A 27,258-nucleotide genomic window follows, 5' to 3' on the forward strand; every position below is an offset into this window, starting at 1 on the left:
TCAAAGGCCAGAGTCCCATCCTGCCTGAAATCCTCCACCGTCGTTCCCGTTTTTTTTTTAAATCATCACCTGCCTGAATAACCCACCAGTGGCTCTCACCCCATTGGTAATGAAATGTTTTGAGAGGCTGGTTCAGAGTCCTTTCTTGGCGTCCATTCCTCACACCTTTGATACAGCGGTTTGCTTATTGAGCTGTTGCCACTGTCCTGCTTGCTGTCTTGTCCCACCTTGAGCACAGGGAGAGCTACCCACACATCCTCTTCATTGATTTCAGCTCGGCGTCCAGTACTACCCTCCTGACAGACTGGTGTGCAAACTGGCAGATCTGGGAATCTCCTCTTCTACCTGTTGCTGGATTAAGGACTTCCTGATGGATCGCAGACAAAGAGACAGGATGGGCCCCAGACTTCAACATCAGTACTGGCTCTCCTCAGGGCTGTGTGCTGAGCCCTCTGCTCTTCACGCTGTACACACGATTGTGTTTCAGTCCATTAAAGTACCATTCTTGTTAAATTTGGAGACAGCACAACCGTAGTGGGTCTCATCTTAGGGGGGAATGAGTCTGTCTACAGGAATGAGGTGGAGAAACTAACAAAATGGTGCACAGACAACAATTTACCCCTCAACACAGCAAAGACCAAGGAGATCATAGTGGATTTTATCAGTAAAGGAGAAATTCAACCACCATGCTTCTCCAGAGACCGGGTGGAGAGGGCGTCAAACTTCAGTTTCCTGGGAGATCATAACCTGACCTGGGACGTAAACACAGCAGAACTGGCAAAGAAAGCCCAGCAGAGACTCTATTTTCAGAGAAACTATATTTCTCAAAAACTGCTGGTTTCCTTCTATCGATGCTCTATTAGAAGCATAATCTGCTGTTGTCTCTGTGGTTCTCCAGCTGCACAGCAGCACAGAGGAAAACTCTCCAGAGACTCATACAATCTGCCCAGAGGACCATCAGCTGTTCTCTGCCATTTCTTGAAAATCTCCAGATCCCACTGCCTCAGGAAACCAGGAACGTTTTAAAACTCTCCTCTCACCCTGATCACGATTTTCTCCAGCTGCTGCCATCTGGCTGCAGATACAGGAGCATTGAAGCAACGACAACCAGGCTGAAGAGCAGTTTATACCCACTAGCCATGCGGGCATTAAATGCCACCTAGTTCTATGTATCACCCAGTTTCATTATAATCCAATTAATTTTTTTTACATGGTTTCTATAATGACAATAAAGATTTTGTCATTATGGAATATTGATTCTTCTGATTCCACATACTTGGCGAGTCCACAATGTCCTAAAATTGTAAATCATACTTTTTTCTGAACTGTTCCACGTACAAGTACTTTCTGTTTAACTGCTCTATTGTTTGTTTTTTGCAGGTTTTCCTTCATTGTTCCTCACTGCTCTTAGGAAGGAGAAATGTCAATTTGTCTAAAGTAATACTGTGACATTAGATTAAAACAATATTCCATCCTTGGCGAAATATTTTTCATATTTCCTCCAAAGTGTACCTTTTTTTTTTTTTTAATTGTGCTATTTTTTGTATACATATTGTCTGTAAACTTTCAATATATTCACATTTTGTACACTTCTGTATTGGCAATACAATCTTAAAATGTGAATATATTTAATACACAATATTATTTTTCACCTGGAAGGTGTGTTGAAGAGGCCCTTATGAAATTCAATATTTGTAGCATGTTTGCAGCATTGTAGTCAAGCAAATAAAGTACCTTATTACTGAAGGTACTTTATACTTCAGTAATAAAGCACCTGACGTATAATGGGGCTCATCACAGTACTAGGATTACAAAAGTATGTTCATGAATTTCTAATTATTCAAAATACAATTTAAATGTAACTATTTCACAATTAACCCCATTAATTGTTTCAGCCCTAATTAATATAATTTAACATGAGAAAATTACTTTTAGACAAATTTGATACAGAAACAGTCTTTCTTAAATATGTTCTTTTTTTTAAATCCAAGCACACAGTCCCATCTTTACTACAAATATGTACAAAAGATAGAAAAATATTGGCATGAGGACAGCATTTTCCACATCATTCTGAAAGCCAGTATGTCTTGAAAGACATCACTGTACTTGCTACACAGCACTGGCAACATGGACACCAACAACATAATAAAAATACACAATATGCATGACACGGTAAAGTTATGGGATCCGATAATGCATTAAAAACTAACAACATTCGGGACATGAACTGGCGTTCAAACATTCGTAGACTCAAGTTTTACAAGACTATAATCAAACATAATGCAGCTGACAAAATAGATGGACAGTTTTTCATCATTAGTCTAGAAAACAAATACTGTCCTCAATCAAAACTCACAGGACCATCAAACCTGTGAGAGCACTATAAAAACCAAAAACATTTCAGTTATGCCTTAAATTTAATGTCAAGCTAAAGTCCAAACACATTTCAAGCACAAATATAAGAGCTTCCAACGACTTGTGAATTTACACTTCAGCAAATCTGTTGCTAAATGCCAAAATCAAAACAGCTGCAGCCTAACAGATGGAATGGAATTCATCTTTGTTTCATTTGGTCTCTGTCACTGCTCTCAGAAGAACATTTATAAATGCTGTTAAGGCTGACAGTCTGTAAAACTGTTTTAAAGCAGGGTTTAAAATACTCAGTTGTACGGGCAGATTAAAGTAGAATCAAAATTTAACAGCGGAAGCTGCAGTTTATGGTGGAAAACTACTACACTGTACGTATTAAAACTTTGCCATGCGAAAATATCAGAAGTCAACAGTGGTCTATAAAAAAATATTAAAAATAAAAAAACAACTTTAACTCCAGCTGTCATTTCTTTGTTTTAAGGCAACATCTTTTGCAGTCCTCTGTCAAAACAGATACTTTCGACAGGATTCTGATCCACAGCGACACTCCACTCGAATCCTTTTCTTTGGTGAGGTAGGGAGTCCTGCTAGACTGAAACTGGAGTCCATTTTGGTACTTTCTGTGTCCACTGGATCAACTAGAAACAAAGAAAGCAAGGTTCACGGAGAAAGTCGTAGGGTTTTTTTCCACCAGACTCCAATAATCTAAGAGAATATACAAGAGAGTGATACTTACTTTGCATCTTGTAGTCGAACGTCAGCTCTTCTCCAGCACGAATCGCCCGTGTTGAAAATAAAGCGATTCTGGGAAGCCTCTCGTCAATGTTGTCAATGAACACATTGAAGACCTGCAGGTTTGGGTTACACTACAAAAAGAAAAGATTTTCAGGCTCAAATATCACAAGAATAAAAAGAAATGTCCTTACGTATTTTTAAGAAAACCGTACCGCAGCACCTTTAAAAAAAAAAAATTAAAAAAAAACTGTATATTTTTATGTAAATGGCTATTAAAGTTGAACTGCAACTTGTCCTCAACACTGAGCAGCTAAAACTATGAAACAACCATTAAGAGGGTTTAAGACTAATGAAAATGAAAATCTCAAAAACTAATACAGCCATAAACAGAAAAGCAGAATTAAGTGTGATATATTGAACATCAGCTCCACAGATTTAATGAGTTGATTTGTCATTAAATCTGCTACGTATAATCCTTACGAGCACAAAGAGCACATGTGAAGTAACATAGATGCTTACAATGACGAAAGAAAATCAATTTGTCCACTTTTACACAAGTTAGGGCTTTTTATCGATCGTACTATTTTTACTTTATTTTATGAAAATTGCTGAATTTACGCGTTGCCTGAAGAAGACTGGGTTGAGGCAGAGCTGTGACAGTACGTCCCACAGTGAATAGTGAACGGTGGCAACAAGAGAAAAACACATTGCAGAAAGAACAGACCACAGAAAAAGATTTGTTGATGGAACTAAAACGAGCTTCTGTGTGAAGAGAGGAGGATGCTTTTTGTCTATAGACAAATAATCAGCAATCGAGTGAGTGTGCATTTTATTTGTGTACATGGCCCGGCTGCAGCTGCAGTGTAGAGGTTTGGACAGAACTGATTGTGGACTTCAGGAGGCGTAAACCAGACATTCAGCCCATCATTATAAATGCAGACCCTCGCATTGGAGATACATTTCTGGTTCCTGGGCACCTACATCAGTGAAGACCTGATCTGGGATGCCCACTCCACTTCAACAACCCGAGTCCTGAGCTCTTGCGGTCATGTTGCCGTTCTGTGGGCTCGGCGTTGAGTCGTGGCATCTCACTGTGGTTCTCCAGCTGCACAGAGGAAGCAGCTCCAGAGGGCCATAAACACTGACCTCTCTGGTCATGATCTCTGGGCGGAGAGTCCACAGCATCACCAGAGATCCCTCACCCCCCCCCCCGACCACCACCTCTTCTTGCCCTCAGGAGGGTGTTGGAGGGCAATAAAGACAAAAACAAACAGGCTAAATAACAGTTTCTACCTCAGAGCCTGAACACCACAAATTCATCCAAATCCTGAGCAATCATAATTTTCCCAATCACGAACATCCCAATTGTTTCTACTATAGTTTTATATTATATTATATTGTCAATATATTTATGTTCTTTGCTGCACTGCCTTCAAGAGTTAATATTTTTAAGCTTTGTTGTTTGTACAATGACAAGAGGAAGTCTAATTTTGATCGCAATTACTAATTTGTTAATTATGCCCTTTGCACTCACTTATAGTTTTCATCTGGCAGACAGAAGTACTAAAACATGTTCGGACTGTGTAGTGAACTCACTCTGCAGACACTTACGCTGTGATTGACGAAGTGGGAAATGTTTCCCAAGTGAGCTGCATCCACAGTGTAAACATCTTCCACATAGTCCAGGTCAAACAGGTACGTAGAGCCCTGGCAGTCGTAGAAATGGCCCCTCTTCTCTGCTTCGTCTGTCGTAATGATCTGAGGAAACGATGGGACATGTAACCACGCATAAATGCCTCAACATTCACATATGTGGAAACTGCATCTGAAATGTACACGTTCCAAACTGCACGAGAACAACACAGTGGGCAAATCCCCAAAATGCACGTGCCTGAATCACCGGCTGCTCAACATGAGCGCATGGATCAGCTTGCCTGCGCTTTCGACTTTCTTACCGTGTGGGATAATGCGTTCAAGGCTGGTGAAAAGCTCACATATCCGAGTATTTCCAGGTTTAATCTAATTTGAATGTGTACAGTGACAACAAATGTTAATTCTAATTCAGAGGTGGAGCAGATCAACAGAACTACTTGGGAGTTCCACCACATCTCGACTGAAGAAGAGCGTTTATTTGGTCTCATATTAGGCACTCGCAAATATGAACACATTTCCACATTTTTGGCTTTCCTTCCCTGGCTTCCATGGAACTAAATTAGTCTAAAAAAAAGATTCACAAAGCGTGCAGCAATCTATTTGTATGCATACAATAACATCTACAAGTATACAACAAGATTTGTAAGTACATATGGAGCTAAAACCATCTTAGCTCCATATTCCACTTTCTTACCACATGGGATTTGCAAATGAGATGATGCGTTCAAGGCTGGTGAAACGGTGAATCCTTCTAATAATGGTCAAGACAATATTATACAATCTGCCTTCGACATGTAATAAAACCGCCTTATGTAATTATAGTGTAATTTTTGTGCGATAATCAACCATTGCGATCATTTAGGTCATTACATTATCACTTTTTAAAAAGAGCAATCTCTACATGTTTAATAATTGTTGCATTATGTAATCATGTTATTGCATAATGTGGCACAAAATACGTTCAAGGATTTATTTATTTTTTTACATTTTGCTTTGATCACATGATGCAGTATTATTCTGAAGTCAGATTTTGTTACATTATTGGCTACATAATGCTGCCTTACAGAGCAGGAAGAAAAAAGCCATTCCACAAACAGTTACAATGTGCCGGCCGCCAGGCTGAGCCTCGCTTGTTTTTATTCTGAATAGAACACCTAAAACATGCAGGGCATTGTGCCGTAATGACCAGGGTTGGGAAACACTGACCTTACATAAATAAGCTTTCCATATTGCACAGAACACTGCAGGTCTCTTCACCGCAACATGAACAGGAAACTAAACACCAACCTAGTTTTGTTGAGCTACATCTGTTGACAAAACAGCTCTTTTTAGAATAGCTTAATGTCATCACATCAAGAATATAATTATTAGCTAAGCTGTACTTAGTGAGCAACACACAGGCCACAAGTTTACCTAAGAAAAAGTTAAACCCGAGTTTACTCAAAGAATACAACAACATTTGAGCAGGTCTCACCTCTCCGACATACTCCATGACAAACGTGTTCTTCTTGATGTGCTGCAGCGTGCGGACGCCCCAGCCGCGGCCGTTCTCCGTCTTAAAGATGCACAGGTCGAACTGGATGCCTTTCTGCACCACTCTGTTGGCGCAGTCGGGACCACAGCTGCATCTGGAGTTGCACTCGTAGATGGGCTGTCCCGGCCGGATCCGTACTTGACCCCTGTCGTTGTAGGCCATCCGATGGAGCGAGGCCCCCGGGCAGCAGCCATTCACCGGCTCGTTCACGCAGTCCGTGCATTCGCAGCCGACGGCCATTTCGTTGATCACRATGCCTGGACCGACTTTGTAGTTGTTAATGTAGGTGAAGTGTTTCGGAGGGCCGTCTAGGTCCACTTCGTTTATGACAAAAATGCGGCCCGGGTGATTGCGAGTCTTGTTTAAATGGATTTCCCACTGATGCAGACTCTGACGGAGTTTGGCTTTCTGAATCAGGATCGAGACAGTTTCTTTATCCAACCTCTTGGGGAGGCCACGCCACTTTTGGCGCTTCAGGATTTGATCCAGGTCCAGGTGGAAGAGTTTCATGAGTTTTGGACATTTGAGGTTCTTTTTGGGTTCCCACGTATTGACAGATTCAGAGAAGCCTTTCCACTTAACAAAGTAGAACTCTTCTCCCTGAAACACACAAAAACTTTAGATAGTCCTCCCAAAGACTGATCTGCACATCCGTTACCAAGTTAAAGAGAGATGACTCAATTACATTTTTCAGTATATTTATGTGCTGCCAATTCACAACAAATGTCTTGAGGTGCTTTACATAAAGAAATCAGTTTTTGGTTTTTTTTAAAGTTAATCAATTAGGGGTGTCTACAGCGTCCAGATTCAGCCACTGAATCTGTGCTGTGTAAGGTGTAGGGCCTTACACTTTTCCTACACTGGTGTAAGATGTAGGCCCCTTTTACTCTCCAAGGTCGACAAGAAATAGACATATTTGACCAGTTCAAACTTTGTAAAAGGTCTAAAATAATATAAAAGGAGTTGTTTTATCCAATTAGAATTTGTTTCCATCATTCTAAAGGATATTTAAAAAGCAGTCCTCTAATGAAAACAGATTTTACAAATTGAAATCAAGAGTAGTTTTTTAGGCTACTTGCACGCAAACATAGACATTGTGGAATGTCAGCACTACTTTTTCCAAGTTTAGATTACTTATATTGAATTGTTTACTGTTCTAACAACTTGTTTTTTGATACTGCTGCTTTACAGCATAGCTAAGYTCAGTCAAAGCATACCGTCATAATGACTGACAGTATGCTTTTCTACACTGGTTTCAAAACAAAAGGTGTAGACAAGATACGACACTTTAGCAATAAGTCTGGTGAAACTTGAGACAATATTTGTAGTTTCATGTGTTGGTTTTCTGGGAAATAAAAACAGAATGTATATGCAAGTAAAACCTGACTAAACTAAATCTTCTGTAAATCAATTAATGAAAAAAAATAAAGAAAATGCATCTTATTTCTTGACATTAAAAAAAAAGCTGAAAAATGTACAGAACTAGTTATATTTATTGCTAAAATAATAATACCATACCTCCCTGGTCCTCTTGTAATCACAGAGAAACTCCACTTCATAGTCATTGACATTGGCTCTGTTGACATTAAGCTCTTGACAGTACAGCCTCTCCCCACGGCAAAGCGCCTCTAGCTCATCCGAAGTTATCTTGCAAGGTACGCAGCAATCTGCAAAAATCAAAAAGATGGACCTAAATGCAGACGGCAACGCAAAATGCAAGGTTTTAGTGTAATTCAAAAGCGCAAATTAGAACAATAACAGAACCCTTGGGACAGAATTTAATGATGTTTTTGAACATGTGTCCGTATAAACCAAGAGAAATGTTGGCATTTTGGAGAGAGAAAAAAAAAACACGCAGCTCATTATTTAGAAAAGGATTGGGAGAAATATTTGTTTTTACTGTTCTGGCTGAACTAACAGACTCATTTTCAAAAACGGATCACAATGCGACTTCTCGTAAGTCTAAATGTGACCCCGGGTACGTCTAAGTAAAGATCCGCAGACATTTAATCGTTTTCAAGGCGCTGCTTCCCGCGTGAAGCTCTCCTTCATCTCAGGCGGTTCTGTCCCTCTTCCTTTCACAACAATATTCCACACCAACATCCCACACATGTGGCAACATGCTTCTCTAAACACAAACTTTAACTCGTATTAAAATTTGACAACCGAATTCATGAAGAAGTGCAAGTAATTTGAATAGTCCAGCAGTCGCGATAAGGAAGAAACTCTGCACAACAAAAACAACGTTGACAGTAAAGTTCTGACACAAAGACGACCCGTGGATTAGCAGAATAACAAGAATTCTCACATTACAACTTCCTAACTAACAAATATAAGGATACCCCGAAAACACAGTTAATCAACACTCATGACACAGTACCTTTCAAAATTTGCGCCATGTTTTCCGCATAACCGCCAAAATACATTAAAACGCCAGTGGCTAAGACCGCCCTCCACCACGGATCTTAGCAGTTGCTGATTGGACGAGCTGCATCTCTTAGCCAAATCATTGGTGCAAAAGCAGAGGGACAGGAAAGACGCTCTGCTATTGGCTCGTTCGAGATAAACGAAGGAAAAGGTAGGTTGAGAGCAAACCAGCGGAGGTTTATTGGTCGTACCGAAGCGACCTCGTAGCTCAACAGAGGAAGACAAATCAGTCAGTAGTTTTCTAAAGCTTTACCTCTTGGCCGTTGGATGGCAGTACGAAACAATCACAAACTTCTACTTTTTCACCAGTAGCCAGAACACACATTACAAAATTGAGATGTTTAACTTTATTATTATTGACATAATGTAAGACTACCTTTATATCTAGCAATCTGAGCATGTGTAAAACTGATTTACACATTACAAGGATAACAAATATTAAAGGGGCAATAAAAAAAAGCAGACCTGGAGTGTTGCTCTGCCTGAGTATGAAAGCCCCAAATCATCATCATATATATAAATAACCCTACCCTACATAAAGTAAACAATATTGTTGCTAACATCATTAATCAATACTTCAGAAGTAGTTTTGTAATGTTGAGTTTTGGAAGTGTCCCGTTGTTGGAGTTCATTCATTTTCCCCTCATATGATCAGTGAAACTCAATCAGTTTTCTTGAAAGGAAAATCTAGTCATTATAATATTTGACATGGTTTAGTAGATTACAATAACTTGTTATGTATGATTTTGTGTCCTTGCTCTCTTTTATCCACACACGCTGCTGCCCCCCAGTCTCACATAGTGTTGGATAAACTGATAACAGGTCAGTTCCCTTTAGAGGGGTGCAGACTGAGGCAGAAAGCAGAAAATGTGCTCCATTACTTCCTTCACTCTGCGTCATCTGTACAATGTGCTGGGTGGAGCGCATCGCTGGACAGTGACCGATTCCTTGTACTACCTGTATCTGTTTCAAAATGAGTTTGTATCTTACACCGCATCATTGGGCTTTAAATCTTTTTAAACATAACTAATAATCTACTTATTTCTTAATGAATGAGTGAATAGAACTTCTGTCTGGTCTCACCTGGAATAAAATCTTTGGCTTATGCTGAACAAAACACAACAATCTTGACTGTTGAAAATGGGTTTATACTTTTCTTAGATTTGTCCCATTACTTTTTCAGGATATGGTTAGACAAGACATATAATCTGATATTACTGATAATTTGAAACAACTTGAGATATAAATTGATTCTGATACAAACTTGAGTTTGATAATAGCGAATGTGGTGACAACATTCTGACTATATTAGGTGAAGACTATTAACTTTAAATACAACTCAGCTACATGCCACATGCAAAAATTTTCGGACGATACTGCCATTGTGGCGTGTATAAAGGAGGGTGGAGAGGGGGAGTACAGGAGTCTGGTGAAGGACTTTGGAGCACGGTACCACAGGAATAAACTCCAACTGAAGAATCTCTAAAACAAAAGAGATGGTTCTTGATTTTCATAGGGTGCCCTTCTTGCCTCAGCCTACCACCATTGATGGCGTTGAGGTAGAGGTGGTCAGCACATACAACTGGACAATAAGTTGAACTGGTTTTCCAATGTAGACAATGTGTACAAGAAAGCACAGAGTAGAATGTACTTCTTGAGGAGACTGGCCTCCTTCAGTGTGTGCTCTAAGCTCCTGTACATGTTTTACAAGCCCATTGTGTCTAACTGTTATATTCTATGCAGTTGTTTGTTGGGTGGGCAGTGCAAAGAAGAGGGACATACAGAGATTGAACCGCCTCATCCGCAGAGCTGGCTCTGTGGTCGGTGTGAGCCTGGAGTCTGTGGAGACAGTGGTGGAACAGAGGACACTGTCTAAACTCAGTTTAGTCCTGGAGAACACAAGCCGTCCCCTGCATACTGTTTTCTTCAACCAGAGGAGCTCCCACAGTGACAGGTTTCTCTCACTGCCTGTGGGACAGTGAGGAGTGGGACAACTCATGGAAACTCAAGTTTCCATGAGTTGCCCGTGGGACAACTCAAAGGAGTTGTCCCACGGGCAGGGAGATGGAGTAATTAGCATTTTTAATGTATTTAAGTTCCGTTACTAGACTACTTTTAATGCGTGTATGTTGTGTACAATTTTTTTTTATGCTGTGTGGATGTGAATTAATGTGTGAGCAACAGACAAATCTTAATTTCCCTATGGGATTAATAAAGTTTTACCTTACCTTAACATAAATGCCATTTCTTCAAATATGACCCACTGGAAGAATGTGCTACTCTTATGCAATATATTGTAACAAAAATAAATCTCTGGTCAATTTCTTACTTTTTTTTTAGTTAATTCTAAGTGTTTGTGAAGAATTGGTACATTTTGTACTGTAATTTGTTAAGAGAATTTTGGGGGTGAAATGCAACATCTCAGAGTTTCTATCTCAGAATGATGAGATGATTAAAAAACAAAAAAAAGTATCAGTGGCAGAAATGGGCTTCCAGGCTCTACATATTCTCAAATTATTACTCAAGACCTTCCTGTTTAACCTCATCTATCCACCACAGCCTCCTTTTCAATTGTCACCTACTGTTATATCTGTATGTTTATGTATATATATGTGTGTGTGTTATTTTTCTCTTGTAAAGCATCTTTAAATGTCCTAAAAAGCGCTCTAAAAATCGTATGCATGTATTATTATTATTATTATTATTATTACTAAATGGTTCTATATAAATAAAGTTAACTAAAGAGCAAAGAAGAACGTGAACACTTTCACAGGACACTTTTATTGTTTACATCGTCACAAAGACTCTGAACATTTACAGAAATTCTCATGGACTAAAAATTGTAACAAAAAAAAAAAGTAACCATAATATGCAAAATATAATAAAAGAAACATGCAAACAGTTAGTGAACAGGACCAGTTTAAGAAAATAAACTGTGACAACATGAAGGATTTGCAAGGTTAGGTCATTAATATTTACAGTAGTTTTAAAAACTTTACATATTTGTATGTTAAGTTTTTGTGGTCAGTACCCTTTAGGCACTCATGAATCCACAGTGCCTTTGTGTCACGAGTTTAGATGTGAACTACACAATTCATGTTCATTACAGAACCTCGTTGTTATAGTTTATTTCAGTCACGTGGATGGACGTTGATACAAAAATATCAAAATTGAAGATATTTTGTGTAAAATAGTTTTAATGATGATGATTTTTTTTTGTATCTACTACAACAAGATCACTGAATTAAACGATAGAAAATCCAGCAAGCAAAAACGACCCAGTGGCTCGCCCAGTTCAGCTCGGACCACCTCTGAATGGTATGGATTGCTGCGTAACCCTTAAACAGAAACAACAAATATTACGGTTTAATTCGCATCTCAACCTTCTTCTCCAAAGTGTAGAAAACTATTGTGCTTTCATTCTGTGTACAACTACGTCTGAAAAAGAGTAAAGACACTTGATTGACCTGGTGTTCAGTGTAGATCTCACATAAGTACGAGTTTTCATAAAAACAGGCTGGGGTGAAATGTGCCAGCATATTAAGAATTAGAAAGTTAGGACAGGCGTGTTACTATTTGGTCTTTTGTTAAAACAGCATGTACTAATTAAATTCTCTTCCAAAACATGGGTGGAGGTCAGTCCTGGCTGAGATGTCTGCTTTAAGTTTCCATGTTCTACCATTTCATTAAATACAGAAAACAAAAACATTTTTTTTGTTTAAAAATCACGGTTCCACTCTCCTAATTTCTAAATACAATCCTTACATAAAAGTTCTTCATTTATTAAAGCAACTTAAAAGCTTGTCTTTAGACTAAAAAGTTAATACGGAGGTTATCTGTCTAGACTGGGAAATGAAACGTGATTTTGAGGGGAAAATCCACTGTGCCTGGAGATGAACTTGTATAGCAATACAAAGAAATGGAAACAAAATAATGAGACTGTTCTTTATCACATCATCAAGATCCCATGCGAATCTACCAGAATTGTTTACCTCTTCTACTTCCTGTTCATCAGATCCAGGATCAAACATGGAGCCCAAGTAGGTGAGATGGAAGACGACCAGCAAACTGAACACTAGATTCAGCAACAGCACCCAAGCATTCTAAAGAGCAGAGCAGAAACTGGAAATAAGAATCATTGTTCAAAATTCAGCAGTAAAAATCCAAACAGCTACAACCAAAGTGTGCCAGTGTACTGAATCTGTGTTCAGCACCAGCATCTGGGAACTTTTCATGAGCTGGTAAAATGCAACGTAAATATTGCCAACTGTAAACTAAGTCTAAGTGCTACAAACAATATAGTATATACTTCTGCGTGCGTTGGATCCAGAAATAAAACACATTTTATACTTTTTTTCCTTTTCCTCACATCAAATGTCTCTTGTTTTACATTAGTTAGAAATACTAAAATTATGCTAAATTCCAGAAAACTTATATATATATATATATATATATATATTTATTTATTTTCTTTTGTAACTTCATTTACATACATTTGGTCAGTTTTAGGAATAACCAACAGGGGCTAGTCAGTCAAGTTCGTAAGTAACTCGCATACGCCTTTTCAGATCTGCCTACAAATTCTCAGGGCTTTGTGATGTTCACACTTAAAGTGTCACTGACACAATTTACAAAGATTAACTATTGTGCTTTCATTCTGTGTACACAAAAGCTTTTGATAATAAGTGTTTCTCACACTATGGATAAAGAGTGTTGCTGATTCTGTCAAACCGCCAGCACCGTAATTTGATCATCTCTTTTAAGGTAAACTGGTGCATCAGTATAATGCACCAATATTATATTCTTACTGTTTTGGTTAGTTAGTTCAAATGCATAGATAGCACTGCATGTTTAGAAATGTTGCTGCTTTCTTTAGTTAATTTAACAGCAATAATAATAACAGTAGGAGTGCACCTTCTTGTGTCGATGGCTGCAGTCAGACGCACAGGGCCTGGACAGAATGCAGGCACTAAGGATGTATGCAAGCTTCTTTCTCAGAACTGACAACAAGCACAAAAAAAAGGTCATTATTAATTCATCAATTAGCTGAAATGATATGGCATTTTATTTATGCAAAAGAAAAGTGCTGGACATTAGGAACATGAGGTAAAGGGACATCTAGGAAAAATGTACTTAGATACTTAATACTAATTTGAGTATAGAAGGGTGTTGAATGTTGAAGTAGCAGAGAAGTAGAGGTAGTGAGTGGTGATGAAAGTTTAATAAAAAATGCTTAACAAAAACGTGCAAAAATCACAGGGAATGCAGGGAACCAGAGCAGAACAAAAAAAACCCCTCAGGATTCAGGAAACAAAAAGCCAGCAAGGTGAACAGGAAAGTAAAGGGATTAAACAAGAGTAACCAACATGGAGGAATGAGAGAGCAATGAATAAATACTGGGAGTGTGAATACTGGAACAAATGATTAACTGACTAACAGGTCGTAGATGTGAGGGGAGAGAGCAGATGGCACTAAAAGAGAAACAAGGCTGATCTAATCAAAATATGAGACTAAGGAACACAGAAATAATAAACAAACCCCAAAACAACTCAAGAACCAGGACCCTGACAGTGCCTTTGCGTCATGAGAACAAGTATTTCTTCCTGTATGCGGAAGTTAATTTTAGATGAAGACGATTAGTGTATCCTGCATTTATGAGACTGCCATAAAGTTTTGATTACGTACCATGTTCAACATATGTGATGAATCCCAGTGTGAGCAGAACAGCTCCCAGGTGAAAACTCAGGCCCTGAAGAAAACAACAACACATAAACAGCTTCAACTAGTCAGCAACTGCCCTGAAGAAGCAAATAGACTGAAGTTATATTATGCTTCTATATTTTTATCATTCTTATATATGTTTTTTTTCAATTGACAACAAAATAGGCCTAGCAAGCAGTCAAAATAACTAAATAAGAAAGGAAGTGAAATGAAAGATGCAGAGCAATATTTACTTCCTTCTTGTAACTAAATTTAGTCTTGCAATTAAAATAGTTTTTGTTTTCTTTTGACCACTGGAGATAGGCACCTGCCACTTCCAAAAACCCTTCAAGGAAAGGATGGATGGATTAAACTTTAACTAAAATACATGAAGCTGGAATAAAATTGACTAAACAGAAGCTGTTTGAATTTAAGTCTTCTGGTCTGCTGACATGCAAAATAAAAATGACAGTCGAAGAAACTTTCAGTTTTTAACCCTTTAATCCAAAAGGAATCTAACTGGAGTTAAAGATGATGTACTGTTTCAGAAATAATTTAATATTTCATATTCTAATTTATAGTGAAGCTCCTGCTTATGGAGAGGCCTTGTTACAGTCTCACGGACTTTTGCCCTTCCTGTAAAACTTTTACGTTTGCAACAAATTAAACTTATCAATCCCAGTAAAATTATCCAGCCCAGTAAGATGTCAAAAACCTCAAGTATAGGAATTATAGTACAGTGCACACATACACAAACACACGCACACAAACGTCCATAACTTTTTGTATGAAATTAGTTTCGTCCATCTCATACACCAGACACTTGTGAACAAAGAAAAATGCCTCTGTGACTGACATGCAGGAGGGCGCTGGCTGTGTATGTCACTAGGATTGCAGGGAAGGTTCCCAGTTTCACTGACGTCTTAAACACATCTGAGAAAGACAGAGAAAAGAACACGTTCAAACTAATTATTTAACATACACAGCTCTTTGTTTGCCTTCCAAGAGATGTGAATTCTAACTCTGAGCGATTCAGCAGTATCAGAACCATCTTCATCCTTGATCAAGATAGCTAATTAAAGATTAACTCACTTGATTAACTATCGAAATCAAGGTAGCTAAACCATGAAGCCAAACATATTCACCACTGTGTTGGTTTGGAAAGTGTTGGGTGTGTTTGACTCCAACAAGAATATCTAGTAATACTGAGTGAGGGAAGCCATGACCCACAGGTTTTTAACCACTGAGACATCGGGATGTTCCAGGATATCACCACCAGCACCATGGAGCGAGGCATTTCCACACTCAGGGGCTTCACTATCCTCATATTCCTGCGCAAAAAATACAAAGAGTGATTAGAAATAAATACATTTTACATTTACGGAGTTTATCTTTTCACAAACACTCCACTGCAAATTAGACAAGTCCAGTAGCTGAGCTTAGTGAAAGTTACCAGTGGATGTTGTCTTTTTCTTCCGTGAAACCTGCTCCTGCCAACATGCTGGTGCCTTCGCTGAGATGACCCACGAAGTAATTACTGAAGTGGAAGGACACTGCATTCTCGTAAGCACGCAGCCACCTGCACGGCACACATATATTCAGCTGGCCTTCTTCTTCCTCAACGTCAAGCACTTGACACTTTGAACTTAAAATAAATTCAATGAAGCACAGAAAATCTTACAATACTTTCATTTCAAACAATGTTTTTTTACAGAAGTATTACAGTTAAGAAAAACACTAAGGTCATCTATTCTAAAAAAAAATAAAAATCATTTGCCAAAAAATAATGCTAATGTAAACCCCAGCACCAATAATGTTTTTTTTTTAAACTTGCTTTTAATAGTCCAGTTTGTTTTTGTAGTTGTTGTGAAAAATGCAAAAAAAAAATCCAGGTGTAAATATTTGTGACATTACGGTAAAATGCCAAAGAGGAAGGAAAACACAGAAATCTGGAATAGAACAAGCAGAGAAATGACTTGATTCTGGGTAAAAGAAAGATTCTTTTAAATATTAGGGTAAGGCCTTGTCATGTTGTAGGTTCTGGTGGACGACCCAAATGCAGTCAGGCAGAGACGGCCAGGTGACGAAGCTTTTATACAAAAATGAAGAAAGAAAACGTACAAAAATCACAGGGAACCCAGCGAGACGGAGCAGAACAAAAAAAACACAAAGAATCCAGCAGGAAGGGCAGCAGGTTGAAAGAGGAAGTGACAGGATTTAATGGAAGAACCAAGTGACTGTGAGGAAGTTGTATAAATACTGGGGAGCAGAAACAAAACAAAAAAAAACTTTCCCAACCAGTGAGGGCGGAAGGGACCTCCGAAGGACAAAACTAGAGCTCTGTTAAGTTCATAACGGCCACAGTGAGCTGCCCGGAAATAAAGGAGCAGAGAGGCTGGAGGCCGGCGACGAAGGAGCAAGAACCTCGGAGGAACCCAAGAAGAGGACCTCACGGTTGACCTTTCGGCCAGTGGAACCAGGAGGTTTGAAGATCCAACAGCGCAGGAGCTTGGGACCCACAGAAACTTGGGGCGCGCAGGACTGCAGCATTTTAGGAGCTTGATGCCAGCAGAACCGTGGCATAGCCAATTCTCTGAAGGTTGGCATTGGAGGAGCTTGAAGCTTGCAGGCCACATCAGTTAACGGTCCTTAAAGTCCCGTTGAATCGAGGGGAACACAGTTCAGCTGACTTTAACACACATAGAGGCAAGGGAGCTGGGGAAGACGGCAAACATAGATAGAGGCGCTGGAGACCCATGTAGAGACACTGGAGTCGAGAGAGACCGATGGAGGGTCTCTGAAGATGAGGAAGTCCCACAGAGGAGCTTTGACTGTGGGGAAGAAGACCCACGACCCAACGCCTAACCACCTCAACTATCAAGGGATAGGGGAATGTGAAACTACCAAAATACAAAATGAAGATGTAACACAATGTGCATCCAGAACTCTAGTAAGCACAAAGAATTTGACCCTTAACGTACCCATAATTCACATGAATTGGCTGTGCCACCACTGTGCAGCCTCCGCAGTAAAAACACACCAGTCAAAAATGGATGATCAACAACATCACAAGCAAAACGTTAGCTTGGTGCTACAAGCTATACAGATCGAACTACACAAATTCCAAAATGAAAACAAACAAGACTTTCAACAATTAAAAGAAGAAATTAAAGAAGACATAAAAACTGAGTTGAAGGAATTAAAAAGTGAAATCTACCRGAATATATCCACTGACACTGAGAAAATCAACAAACTCAAAGATAGGCCAATGGAAGTCAAAGCACAGGTAGTCAAGACAGAGATACTGAGCTTAGCAATGAAGGATGCTCTGGTTAAAGTAATGGAAAGCCATAAGGAGACACAAAGGAGGTTAACATTTCTAGAAGCGAGATCTAGAAGGAACAACATGGTGTCTTTTATGACTGTGTATTTTTGTGTTTTTATGATGTAAAGCACTTTGAACTGCTGTGCTGCTGAAATTTGCCACACAAATAAGCTTGATTGATTGATTGCCGACTGGATTGGACAGTGACTTCAGGTGCCATTACTATGCATCGTCCATAAAACTATTCCATTCTGATGCAGGATGAAACGAATCTGTCACAAAAGATGTCCTTACTTCTTATCCAACTTCTATCAAATATGGCTTAAAATAAAGCTGAGAATATTTCCAATACTTTGATAAGTAAAATGTGTTTTCTCCCTTGATACCTTGATAGAAATCTATAAACACTTTGGTTCTGGTCAGTTCTATGAAAATGCAAGCGAGGACTAAATAAATTTTATTTTTAATATCGGATAGTTACTTGAATTTTACATACCAGTAATTGCAGCTGAAGGAGATGTGGTTTGTTAACTACTTTATAATATTTTTCCCTATTTGATGGTTGTTATATCGCGATGTTCAACAAATCAAAGAGGCGGTACAGTTTAACAAATTTTCAGAAATTACAGTGCCCCAGAGCAAAGGGAACATTATGCTGACAAACAGGTGAAGAACAACTAATAACCACATGTTATTGTCTTTGTCTCCGTGTGTCGGCTTTATTCCACACACACACACACACACACACACACACACACACACACACACACACACACACACACACACACACACACACACACACACACACACATACACAGCAGTTGTCATGGCAACCAACACTTTTTTTTTTGTTGTTAAAAATTTTTCACTAAATTGTGAAATGAGATTCCTTTGGACAATGATGTCTTGTCGTCATAGTGTCAAACTGAATGAAAATTAAATGCAATCGAATATGTCATGTTGAAGCCTTACCCCGTTCAATTGCATCTTGGAAGCAGAAAGAGACAGACACAGTGTTCCTTAAAAAATAGAGATTTTTAAGGCTATTGCTTTGGCGGGGGAAAAAACAACAGGATTTGTATAAATGCATTACTTACTTTTGTGTGACAGAGTTCCCATATATTGGCACGAAGAAAGGGAAAAGATACGGAGCGATGCAGGTCGACACCAGCAGACAAATCTGACTTTTTACAAGTCTGACGAGGGAACTGTACAGCCACAAGTAGCTCTGAGAAATGAACCATTCAGTCATCAACAAATATGACAATCAATAACAAAAACACAGATGTAATTATAAGAATAAAAAAAAAGAAAAAAACTCACCAGTTTTGGACCATTGAGTGCATTTTTGTAACTTGACAAGCTGATCCATGGGCCAAACACAACAGTGCCCACAAAGAAAACATAGCCAAGRAACTCAGCAGGGCATGGCAGGTTGTTGTCTTTTCTTCTGTCGAGCTCGAAGGCCAGCGAGATGACCTTCATGGCCACCACCATCTGAGAACCTGACACAAACACACTGCCATAATTACCCTCCTTTCGCACCAGAACGAACTGTTTTACAACCTGTGGTATTTCACAATTTAGCAAAAACTCTTTCAACTGYCTACTTATAATAAGACAATATTATAATAAAAGAAAGTCAGGTTCAAATTAGAATTGTATTTACAGGTTAATGACAAATATAATGTGAGAAATGTTTATTGTTTTACTTTKAGAATGGAAGGCCTCATTGCCATCACCGTAAACTTACATTTCTCACCCGTTCTCTGTGAGATTCAGTTCTGGACTGTGGCTCTGAGTTTCATCACTTACAGTCAGAAGAAACATGATAACATTGACCAATYACTCTGAACCCAAATTTCTCACGGATGTAAATCATTTTGTACTTACCTCGTATTTTATTCCAGGTTCCCATGTCGAAAAAATGCAACTCTCTGAAATAAATCAAGAAGACAATTCTTTCAAACTTTCAAAGTAATCTCTATCCTACATATTGCACTTTCAACTTCAGACAATTTATTTCTGCAAAGCTAATTAGCCTTTAGGAAAGGATGCTACCAGCTGAAAGCTTAATTTATAATATCTCATAAAAGAAAGCTGCAAAAAACGACAATTTTAATGGTGATTAACGTCTGGATGACCTAATAAATATTTTTTTAATATCTCAGAAACCAAAGCAGCACAAACGGAGCACTAACCACTCGGTCCATTTGCTGAAACCTTTCACATGGGTGGGCTGTCAGCTTCACTCAGCTACAGACAGGGAGCGCACAGAAAAACAGTGGCAAAAACCTGCCAAGGCAGCAATGATATCTGCGTTGTTTTTTTGTTTTTTTTTATGTGTTGAATTTCATTTTGATTGAAGCAGTTTGCTCTCCTATAAGCAGCAGCAGGTACGAGTAGCTCAAGCGCTTACTGCCCTAACCCCTGACACGAAGCACAAATCCAGTCATCACCGAATAAAAGTTGTTGACCTGATCTGGATRTCAGAGTAGAAACACTCCTCCAGCTCCAGGCTGCATAAGACTACGCTTGGTCAGGAAAAACTTACATGATAGTTAGAGAGAGAGAGAAATACAGTAGATAAACACAGATTTACTGAAGATGCATATAAATGCGGTTCATGGARGATGAATAGAGAACATTTTCCAGACTTTTTTTCCTTAGGAATGTTCTCACAAATATGTGGACATGTTCAAGACATGTCCAAGTCCTTCTTTTAAATGTCTTTTCAAAACACATCTGTTCTCACTGGCTTCTAACACAGCTTGAGTTGCTGCCTYTCTGATTCTTCTATTCAGCTAGTTTTCTGTTGTTTAATATCTCTCAATGTTTTATTGTTATTGTTTTAGCCTGTGTTTTATGTTGTGATGTTTGGTGTAATTATGAAGCACTTTGGTCAACTGCTGTTGTTTTAAATGCGCAATGCAAATAAACACTGTAAAGGAATATCTGATTCGGGACACAGCAGCAAGCACCTTCAATCTCACGTCTACCCATTTATTTAAATGTTAAAGAGTCGGCAGATATGACCGGTTGCAGCTGGCTCCATCCTGTCCGTGTGGAGAGCTGAGCTGAGCAGACGCAGAGCTGAGCATGGAAGAGCTCCGCCTCACCAGGCGGGTACGACTTTGGATCAGCTGACCAGATTCTTCTTTATTTTAATGGCTGTTGGCAAACAACTGAAGGAAGGAGTGTAGACCAGGTAGCGCCTTGCAATGCACAGGTCAGACTCTCTTAAATGACATCATCATTTAATATTGCAACATTAATTTTTTTTTTTTTCCACCGGTGTCAACAAAATAAATTTTCATAATCTTGTTCTCAGTATGTGTAGTTGTGTGTTAATAACTTAGCAAGTTAGTTTAATACAATGTTCAACTGTAAAGTTGTTAAAAAAATAAAAAAAACTCCTGCATACTTGAAGGAAGTTGTCTTGTTCTTTCCACCTTCCTGTTTTTACCTACCTGCCTTATAAAGCAGGTAGTTATAAATAATAACTGAGACTGAACGTTTTGGCCGTTTTCTTGATAAGAGTGGAGCCCCAGTTTGGTCATTTTGATCTAGAATACTAGTTTTACTAATAATTGCTTAAAGTAATTGTTATAATTATTCATAGGTAAAATCTGAATCCTACTAAAGCACAAAGAGCTCAAGCAGTGTTTTAACAAAAAAAAAAATCTGTGTTGTTTTGTGCCCTGTTCCCTCACCCAATGAGAAGGTAGACGAGGATAACCACTGAGAGGAAGAGGCCTTTGTTGCTAGAGTGTCTGCAGAGCAGGAGACTGAGGTAACAGATGATGCTGAGCAGCAGCACCCACACCATGTGCAACTCCAGGAACAGGAACAAGCCATACATCCCGACCAACGTGGACGCGACGTGCTTCACCGCTGATGAGACTCCTGGGTGATGGAAACAGCAAAGCATTAAAAAAAGACTGCATTCTAAATAACTCATAGAGATTACAGACATTAGATTTGTTACATAATTTAAATACAAAGAATTGTAAAATGCTGCTCAAATTAAGGCAAGACGTATTGGTTGAGCATTTTTCCCTTCATATTTTTCACTCTCAACCGAAACAAGACGACAAATCAAGATGATAAATATGGAATGTCAAAGGATTCTTGTTTATGTGTTACACAAGGGGGGGGGGGGTAAGGAACAGGAGTGAAACGGCAAATTAAAAGTAAAATGTGTGTAATTATACAAATATTAACACAGGAAGCAGTTATACCAACCTAGCCTGAAGCAGACCCTGCAGATGAGACAGAGAAGAAGAAGCCGCCAGACCTGCTGCAGGCTCTGATGTAACGTAGTGAAGCCACAGCTCACCGCCAGCTCCTGCCACATCATTAGCCTGGTGCTTAAGTCCATCCTTTGCACAAACACACACACACACACACACACACACACACACACACACACACACACACACACACACGCGCGCGCACATACATATATTACCATTCCATCTTCACAAAGACTTTACATGGACTTTTCCAAACCCTAAACCTGACCTGAAATTGACCTGACCTAATTAAGGTCATCTTAATTAGGTCAAGTGGGTCAGAGATGGAGTTTCACCTCGTGAGAAAAGCGACTATTTTCTCACAGGGTGGGGTTTAGATGATGTCACCATATGACCACATAATGTCAAATTTATTTAGATTCACCAAAGTGCTGTACAGAAATGAATAAATACACTATTTCTAAAAAAAAAAAAAAAAAAAGACTACGTCACAGTTTTTACAACTGTCTAGTGAGATGGACATAAAGTACCAACCAAAAATTGTTTCGGGACTACCATGAAAATCCTTTTGTCCAAATAAAATTACCTGAGTTTTTATTTTCATTAAGATGAAGAAAGTTGGAGTCCAACCATGATATGACCTCTATAAAGAAGTCTTCAAAAGACTGGAAAGACTCACATTTATTATTCTTTATCTTTATGTGCCTGTAAACGTGTATGGAACTAAAACAGTGTCAATATTCACGAATGCACAGAAAGAGATTCACAGAAGATCTACCATAACTAATCGACACATGCTGGCCTACGGTTTGCAACCAGCTCCTCCTGCACTGACCATGAGAAAGTAATAACCTCCTCCCAGAGTCAGAATATCACTGAAAAAAGAACTGCATTTTTTTCTGTCACTTCAATACGCCTGCTATAACTGATGCATATAAAATAAGTCAATAGAGTTTCATTTATATCTTTGTGTGATGCGACAGCTCTTGGTGAGAGAAAAAGTAGTTCTTAGTCTGAGAAAGTTTGGGCACCCCTTTTCTAAGCTATTCCTTTAAAAAAAAAGACTTTATTTGATTTTTGTTGTTGTTATACACTTTATTCTATTTCTACTTAGTCTCTATTCCTATTCTGTTTCTTCACAGGTGTATTTTTAGATTTTCAGAATTTCTCCTAACTTATAAGAGTTTGAATTTCACGTAAAAACGATATCATCTTCAAAGAATTGCAAAGTTTTGGAGACAGTGAATTTTTGTAGGCCCCCCCGTGTTTAAAATGTCCGTTTTTATGTAGCGGTCTTGTACAACCTGTTAAACCTATTTTCCTATTACTATAATCCTCAATAATTTCCATGTATCTTGATTCTCCAATGTTTTATGCGTTCTGCTGCCCTTGTCAGATCAGTCTCGACTGTTTTTGTAATTCACTGATATTAACAATATAGTGGTCGTTATAAATAAAGTTTGGAGGTGAAAAAACAAGACTCACCTCTCTTTTCTAGAAGGGAAACTCCAAGGTTTCCCCCTAAAACACGGGATAACTCTCGACCACACGATTAAACCAGATGTTCCCAGTGGTCTCGATGAAACCTAACCAGTTAGATATTCGTCTACGTTCACACTTATCCAAGTTTTACATAAGCCTCCTTTTCGGAGCATCCCGAATGGCTGCGGCAGAACGAAGAGCTTATGTTTCGTGTGTTTATGGATCTGCACCAAATCATGGTGCGAATCTTCACCGGAAATAACGTGATTTTCCATCACAGGAAAGACGTCATCTATGTTTCGGGAGAAGAGACGTTGTCACGAAAATTCACCTATTTGATATGCGCCGGACAGCGCAGGAGAAAGTGAAGCGGTGTGCAAAGCCGCATTCTGTTAGCGCCAAAGTTTTCTGCATTACTGGTTTTGTTGACCCTGTTTATGCGTCAACGCAAGCGCCATATTGTGAGTGGCATGATCGCCTTTGAAACAATACAATATGCCAATAGAAGGGGTTTTGTGGGAAAAAAACATATATATATATTGAAGTTTTTCTCGATAGTTTACACACACGTACTGGTTCTTGAGACATATTGACCACAAAATATATATCATGCAACAATCGTCTGAAGCAATTCTGCTAAACWTCAAGGACAATTTCTGCTTTATATTGAAATTACAGTTCTAAAACACTTTTTTTCCAAAATACACACAACTTTCTGTATCTGTTCATAAAGAAAATCTCTTGTTTTCACAAGGAACACGCTGCCAGATTCTAAATGATCTACTACACACACTGATTCATCACATGGACAAGCTGTCACAAACGCACGGCCCTTCTCCAAGTTGTGGAAGATGAATGTGGAGTTATAGCAGTTGATGCTTTTCACGGCTGGATTTGCTCTTAAGTGTGTTAAAAATATAACACATTTGTTTTAAGAGTGTATAGACTCTTCATACCTTTACTAGATTATTCTCAACTAATAGTTGAATATTTAAAACCTAGTTTGTGATTTGTGAAACCTTTATTTGATTTGTGAGACTTCAATAAAGGGGGATTGCAGCCTGTTTTATGCATCTGGACCTCATGTGAACTGAACTCCTCCTTCCCTGAAATTTACACTTTTTGCTGTTAGTTCCACCTTTAACGTTCTGTTTTCTCTTTTTTTTTTTTTTTTAATCTTCAGTGTAGCAAGATTTGGTCTTGCGTTCTGTTTTTTCTCTAAAACCTTCCTGAAGGGAGGCATCAACTGAGATAATGCTTCCAACAGCTTAATGTTATCTTTGTTCTGGTTTATATTGATATTTTATCTAATTATAGTGACATTATCTCCTTATAATGAGATAGTTATCTCATTAAATTGCCATACTATCTCATTATATTGATATACTATCTCATTTTAATGCCCTACAGTGGCGACCGGCAGAACTCCGGCACCGCTAACCCATTGGCGTCATCATGTTCTTATGTCGTTCCTGCACCAGTCCACTAGGACACTACAGCCACCAGCCAGTTTTAAGAAAAGGATTATTCTCATATTGTTCAATGTCAATAAACACAGGTGTAAATCTGTATGAATCATATAACTAAAGGACGAGAACCAGCAGACTTCCTGTTCAAAGAGGGTGAGGCTAAGGTGATGTCATGAACTGACTGTGTGAATATGATGAGTGCTGGTCAGTTATGATAAACGCAAAGTCTCAGGCAGCTTGGAGCTTGTGTGTGGAAGCTATTTCACCTCGATGTTTTATGGCAAATGGTTCAAGATTCAAGGTTTGGCCATGCCAACATGCTTTGTCAAAAGAATTTGAAAACTTTTGACCTTTTGAGTGATTATGAAACCTGCATGTCAAAAGCTGTAGGACTTTGTTGATGTACAACATGTAAAAGAGACAATATGGTTGCTTTGATCCAAAATAGCTGACTTTCTTATGGAGTTTGGACCATGACTCCAAGAGACTCTTTTTGTTTTTGAGTTTTTTTGTAGGTCCTGACAAGATACACAAGTGTACCAAATGTCATGATTGTCAATGGCTTGGGACTGATTTTTTTAAGGATTTCTAGAGGAGACTCTGGAAGAATTGGGCATGCCCATCAAATATTGGACTGTAGTCCTACTGATCGAAAGTAGCGAGTTTGGCTGAAATGTGGAATTTAGAGCCAAACTTACAGCAACAGCATGACGTGGTACCATGCCACCATAACCACGCCCAGAGAAAACTCTTTGTGCTGTAAAGCAGGGCTGGATTGGCATAGAGGGCTATGTGACGCCAAATGCCTCAAACTGCACCTTCTGGCTTCTGTTACTCCAGTAAAACAGATTTCAAGAGACAGCGCAGGACCACCTGACTGACTATAAAGAGTGGCAATTGGAAAAACCCACTCCATAAACCCCAGGCAACTAAAACAAACACAATCTGTGGCGCCTATTACAAGCTCAACCTGTTTAGTCCTTCCTGTAGTTCTGGGTCTGGTCTCTCCACCAGATATGAGAAGTCAGATGATACAACTCATAGCAGCTTAAGCGAGGTTAGCATTGTTTTATTTTTCTAACTTCAAAATGTTTTTTCTTGCTATGGCAGTTGGATATTATTTACACAGCACTGTAACAATTGAGACTTCAATTAAATTTCAATTGAATAGAATTTGACTGAATGACCCAGGAGACAGCCAGGGGGCCCAAAGATCATGCAGTTTCCCCTGCTTTAAAGCCAGAGAGACCTGCTATCTGTCATCTGACGCAAGATCATCTTAGTTAGATCAAGGGGGAGCTTTCCAAGAAAAAAAGTGGCTTCCACTAGAGGAGAATTTACGTATACAGTAAAAAAAAAATGCAAATGGACTAGTAATGTATAGATCCAGTTTGACTCTAAGTTTTAAACATCAAACCCTCAAACTGTAACTGAGTCGTGTCTCCATCTGGTGAAAGGTCGACACAGAGCATCATAAGTGATCAGAGTTACATGCTCATCACCATATTTCTGTTTATATTCTTACACTGCACTATTTTGGAGTTGGTAAGCAGTACATGTGTGCAATGACAAACAACAATAAATTCTCATTCTAATTCTACAATGTAAGCCAAATGTTCTCAAAAACTGCACACCGCCGTTAACGTATGTTTAAACAACAGGCTGTAATCCCGTCTGTACTGACATTACTCTCTCCACCGCACCCCATCCGCCCAGTGCTGGGTGCCTCTTTAAATACTGACATGACGTCACAGACTGGGCAGGGGAAGTCCCAACCACGATAGGCCTGCATCTTTCCTTTACACCTGCAGGGGGCAGTAAAATCAGCCCTCTCTCCGTGGTGCTGAAAGCAGAATCGGCTCTGTCCAGGGTGCTGGAAGGCTCATGGGGCCTGGACCTCATCCGTGGACACCACTGGAGAATTCAAAGTTTTGTGCTGTGTTCAGGTGCTTTGCTTTTGTAGTTTTGCTTTTTTTTTTTTTTTTTTTTGCGTGGAACATCGTTGCTGAGGGGCGACAGTCCGCCTCCCTAGATATGTCAAGGCGGAGGGGGAGGGGAGGATTGTAGTGTGAGTAAGGTAAGGCTTTGGTTCACCAACAAAGAGCTCTTTTATTCTCTGTTCTTATCTGCACTCTAACAGTAGAGATTATCTTGGATTTTATAACGAGCAGGGTGGAGGTGACACTGAACGGGATCATACGTTTTCTGCCCAGTTTTGTTTTAGAGAGCCGACAGGCTCGATCCAAATATGCGTACGGGCATTGCTTTCAAAAGCTTTTTATTATTGGATGGTCTTTATGCTCTGCT

At 39.0% G+C, this 27,258-nt stretch overlaps 3 protein-coding genes across 14 annotated transcripts in view; 1 reads left to right on the forward strand and 2 right to left on the reverse strand.

Moving 5' to 3' along the window:
* Positions 1–1,958: 1,958 nt before the first annotated feature.
* suv39h1b (SUV39H1 histone lysine methyltransferase b) lies at positions 1,959–8,738 on the reverse strand. 2 transcript variants are annotated; one of them, XM_008412941.1, is made up of 6 exons: positions 8,673–8,738; positions 7,811–7,959; positions 6,233–6,892; positions 4,717–4,863; positions 3,107–3,236; positions 1,959–3,008 (listed from the first exon to the last, which is right to left on the reverse strand). In XM_008412941.1, exons 1-6 carry the CDS (start codon positions 8,716–8,718, stop codon positions 2,875–2,877), a joined length of 1,266 nt encoding a protein of 421 aa, XP_008411163.1. In that variant the 5' UTR covers positions 8,719–8,738; the 3' UTR covers positions 1,959–2,874. The 2 variants fall into 2 exon arrangements, 1 of the variants encoding a protein (XP_008411163.1); XR_001776776.1 differs by lacking the exon at positions 1,959–3,008 and having other exon boundaries at positions 3,149–3,236; positions 4,087–4,863.
* A 3,190-nt stretch (positions 8,739–11,928) lies between these two features.
* On the reverse strand, positions 11,929–23,743 carry LOC103466972 (protein-serine O-palmitoleoyltransferase porcupine-like). The gene is made up of 13 exons (XM_008412942.2): positions 23,486–23,743; positions 21,990–22,126; positions 21,458–21,650; positions 19,638–19,681; positions 19,068–19,249; positions 18,842–18,972; positions 15,873–15,998; positions 15,650–15,750; positions 15,276–15,352; positions 14,405–14,468; positions 13,634–13,719; positions 12,712–12,822; positions 11,929–12,057 (listed from the first exon to the last, which is right to left on the reverse strand). Exons 2-13 carry the CDS (start codon positions 22,123–22,125, stop codon positions 11,956–11,958), a joined length of 1,353 nt encoding a protein of 450 aa, XP_008411164.1. The 5' UTR covers position 22,126; positions 23,486–23,743; the 3' UTR covers positions 11,929–11,955.
* Positions 23,744–26,774: 3,031 nt separating this feature from the next.
* LOC103466973 (myelin transcription factor 1-like) overlaps positions 26,775–27,258 on the forward strand; it is a 25,886-nt gene continuing 25,402 nt past the window's right edge. For 9 of the 11 annotated variants that reach the window (XM_008412943.2, XM_008412947.2, XM_008412958.2 and 6 more), the window contains exon 1: positions 26,775–27,028. The gene's annotated coding sequence lies outside the window, so the exon portion shown is untranslated. The remainder of the gene's footprint in view (positions 27,029–27,258) is intronic. The other 2 variants (XM_008412951.2, XM_017305665.1) reach the window with 1 other exon arrangement.

This window comes from Poecilia reticulata, linkage group LG7 (assembly GCF_000633615.1).
Source record: "Poecilia reticulata strain Guanapo linkage group LG7, Guppy_female_1.0+MT, whole genome shotgun sequence".
In the NCBI taxonomy this organism is placed as follows: domain Eukaryota; kingdom Metazoa; phylum Chordata; class Actinopteri; order Cyprinodontiformes; family Poeciliidae; genus Poecilia; species Poecilia reticulata.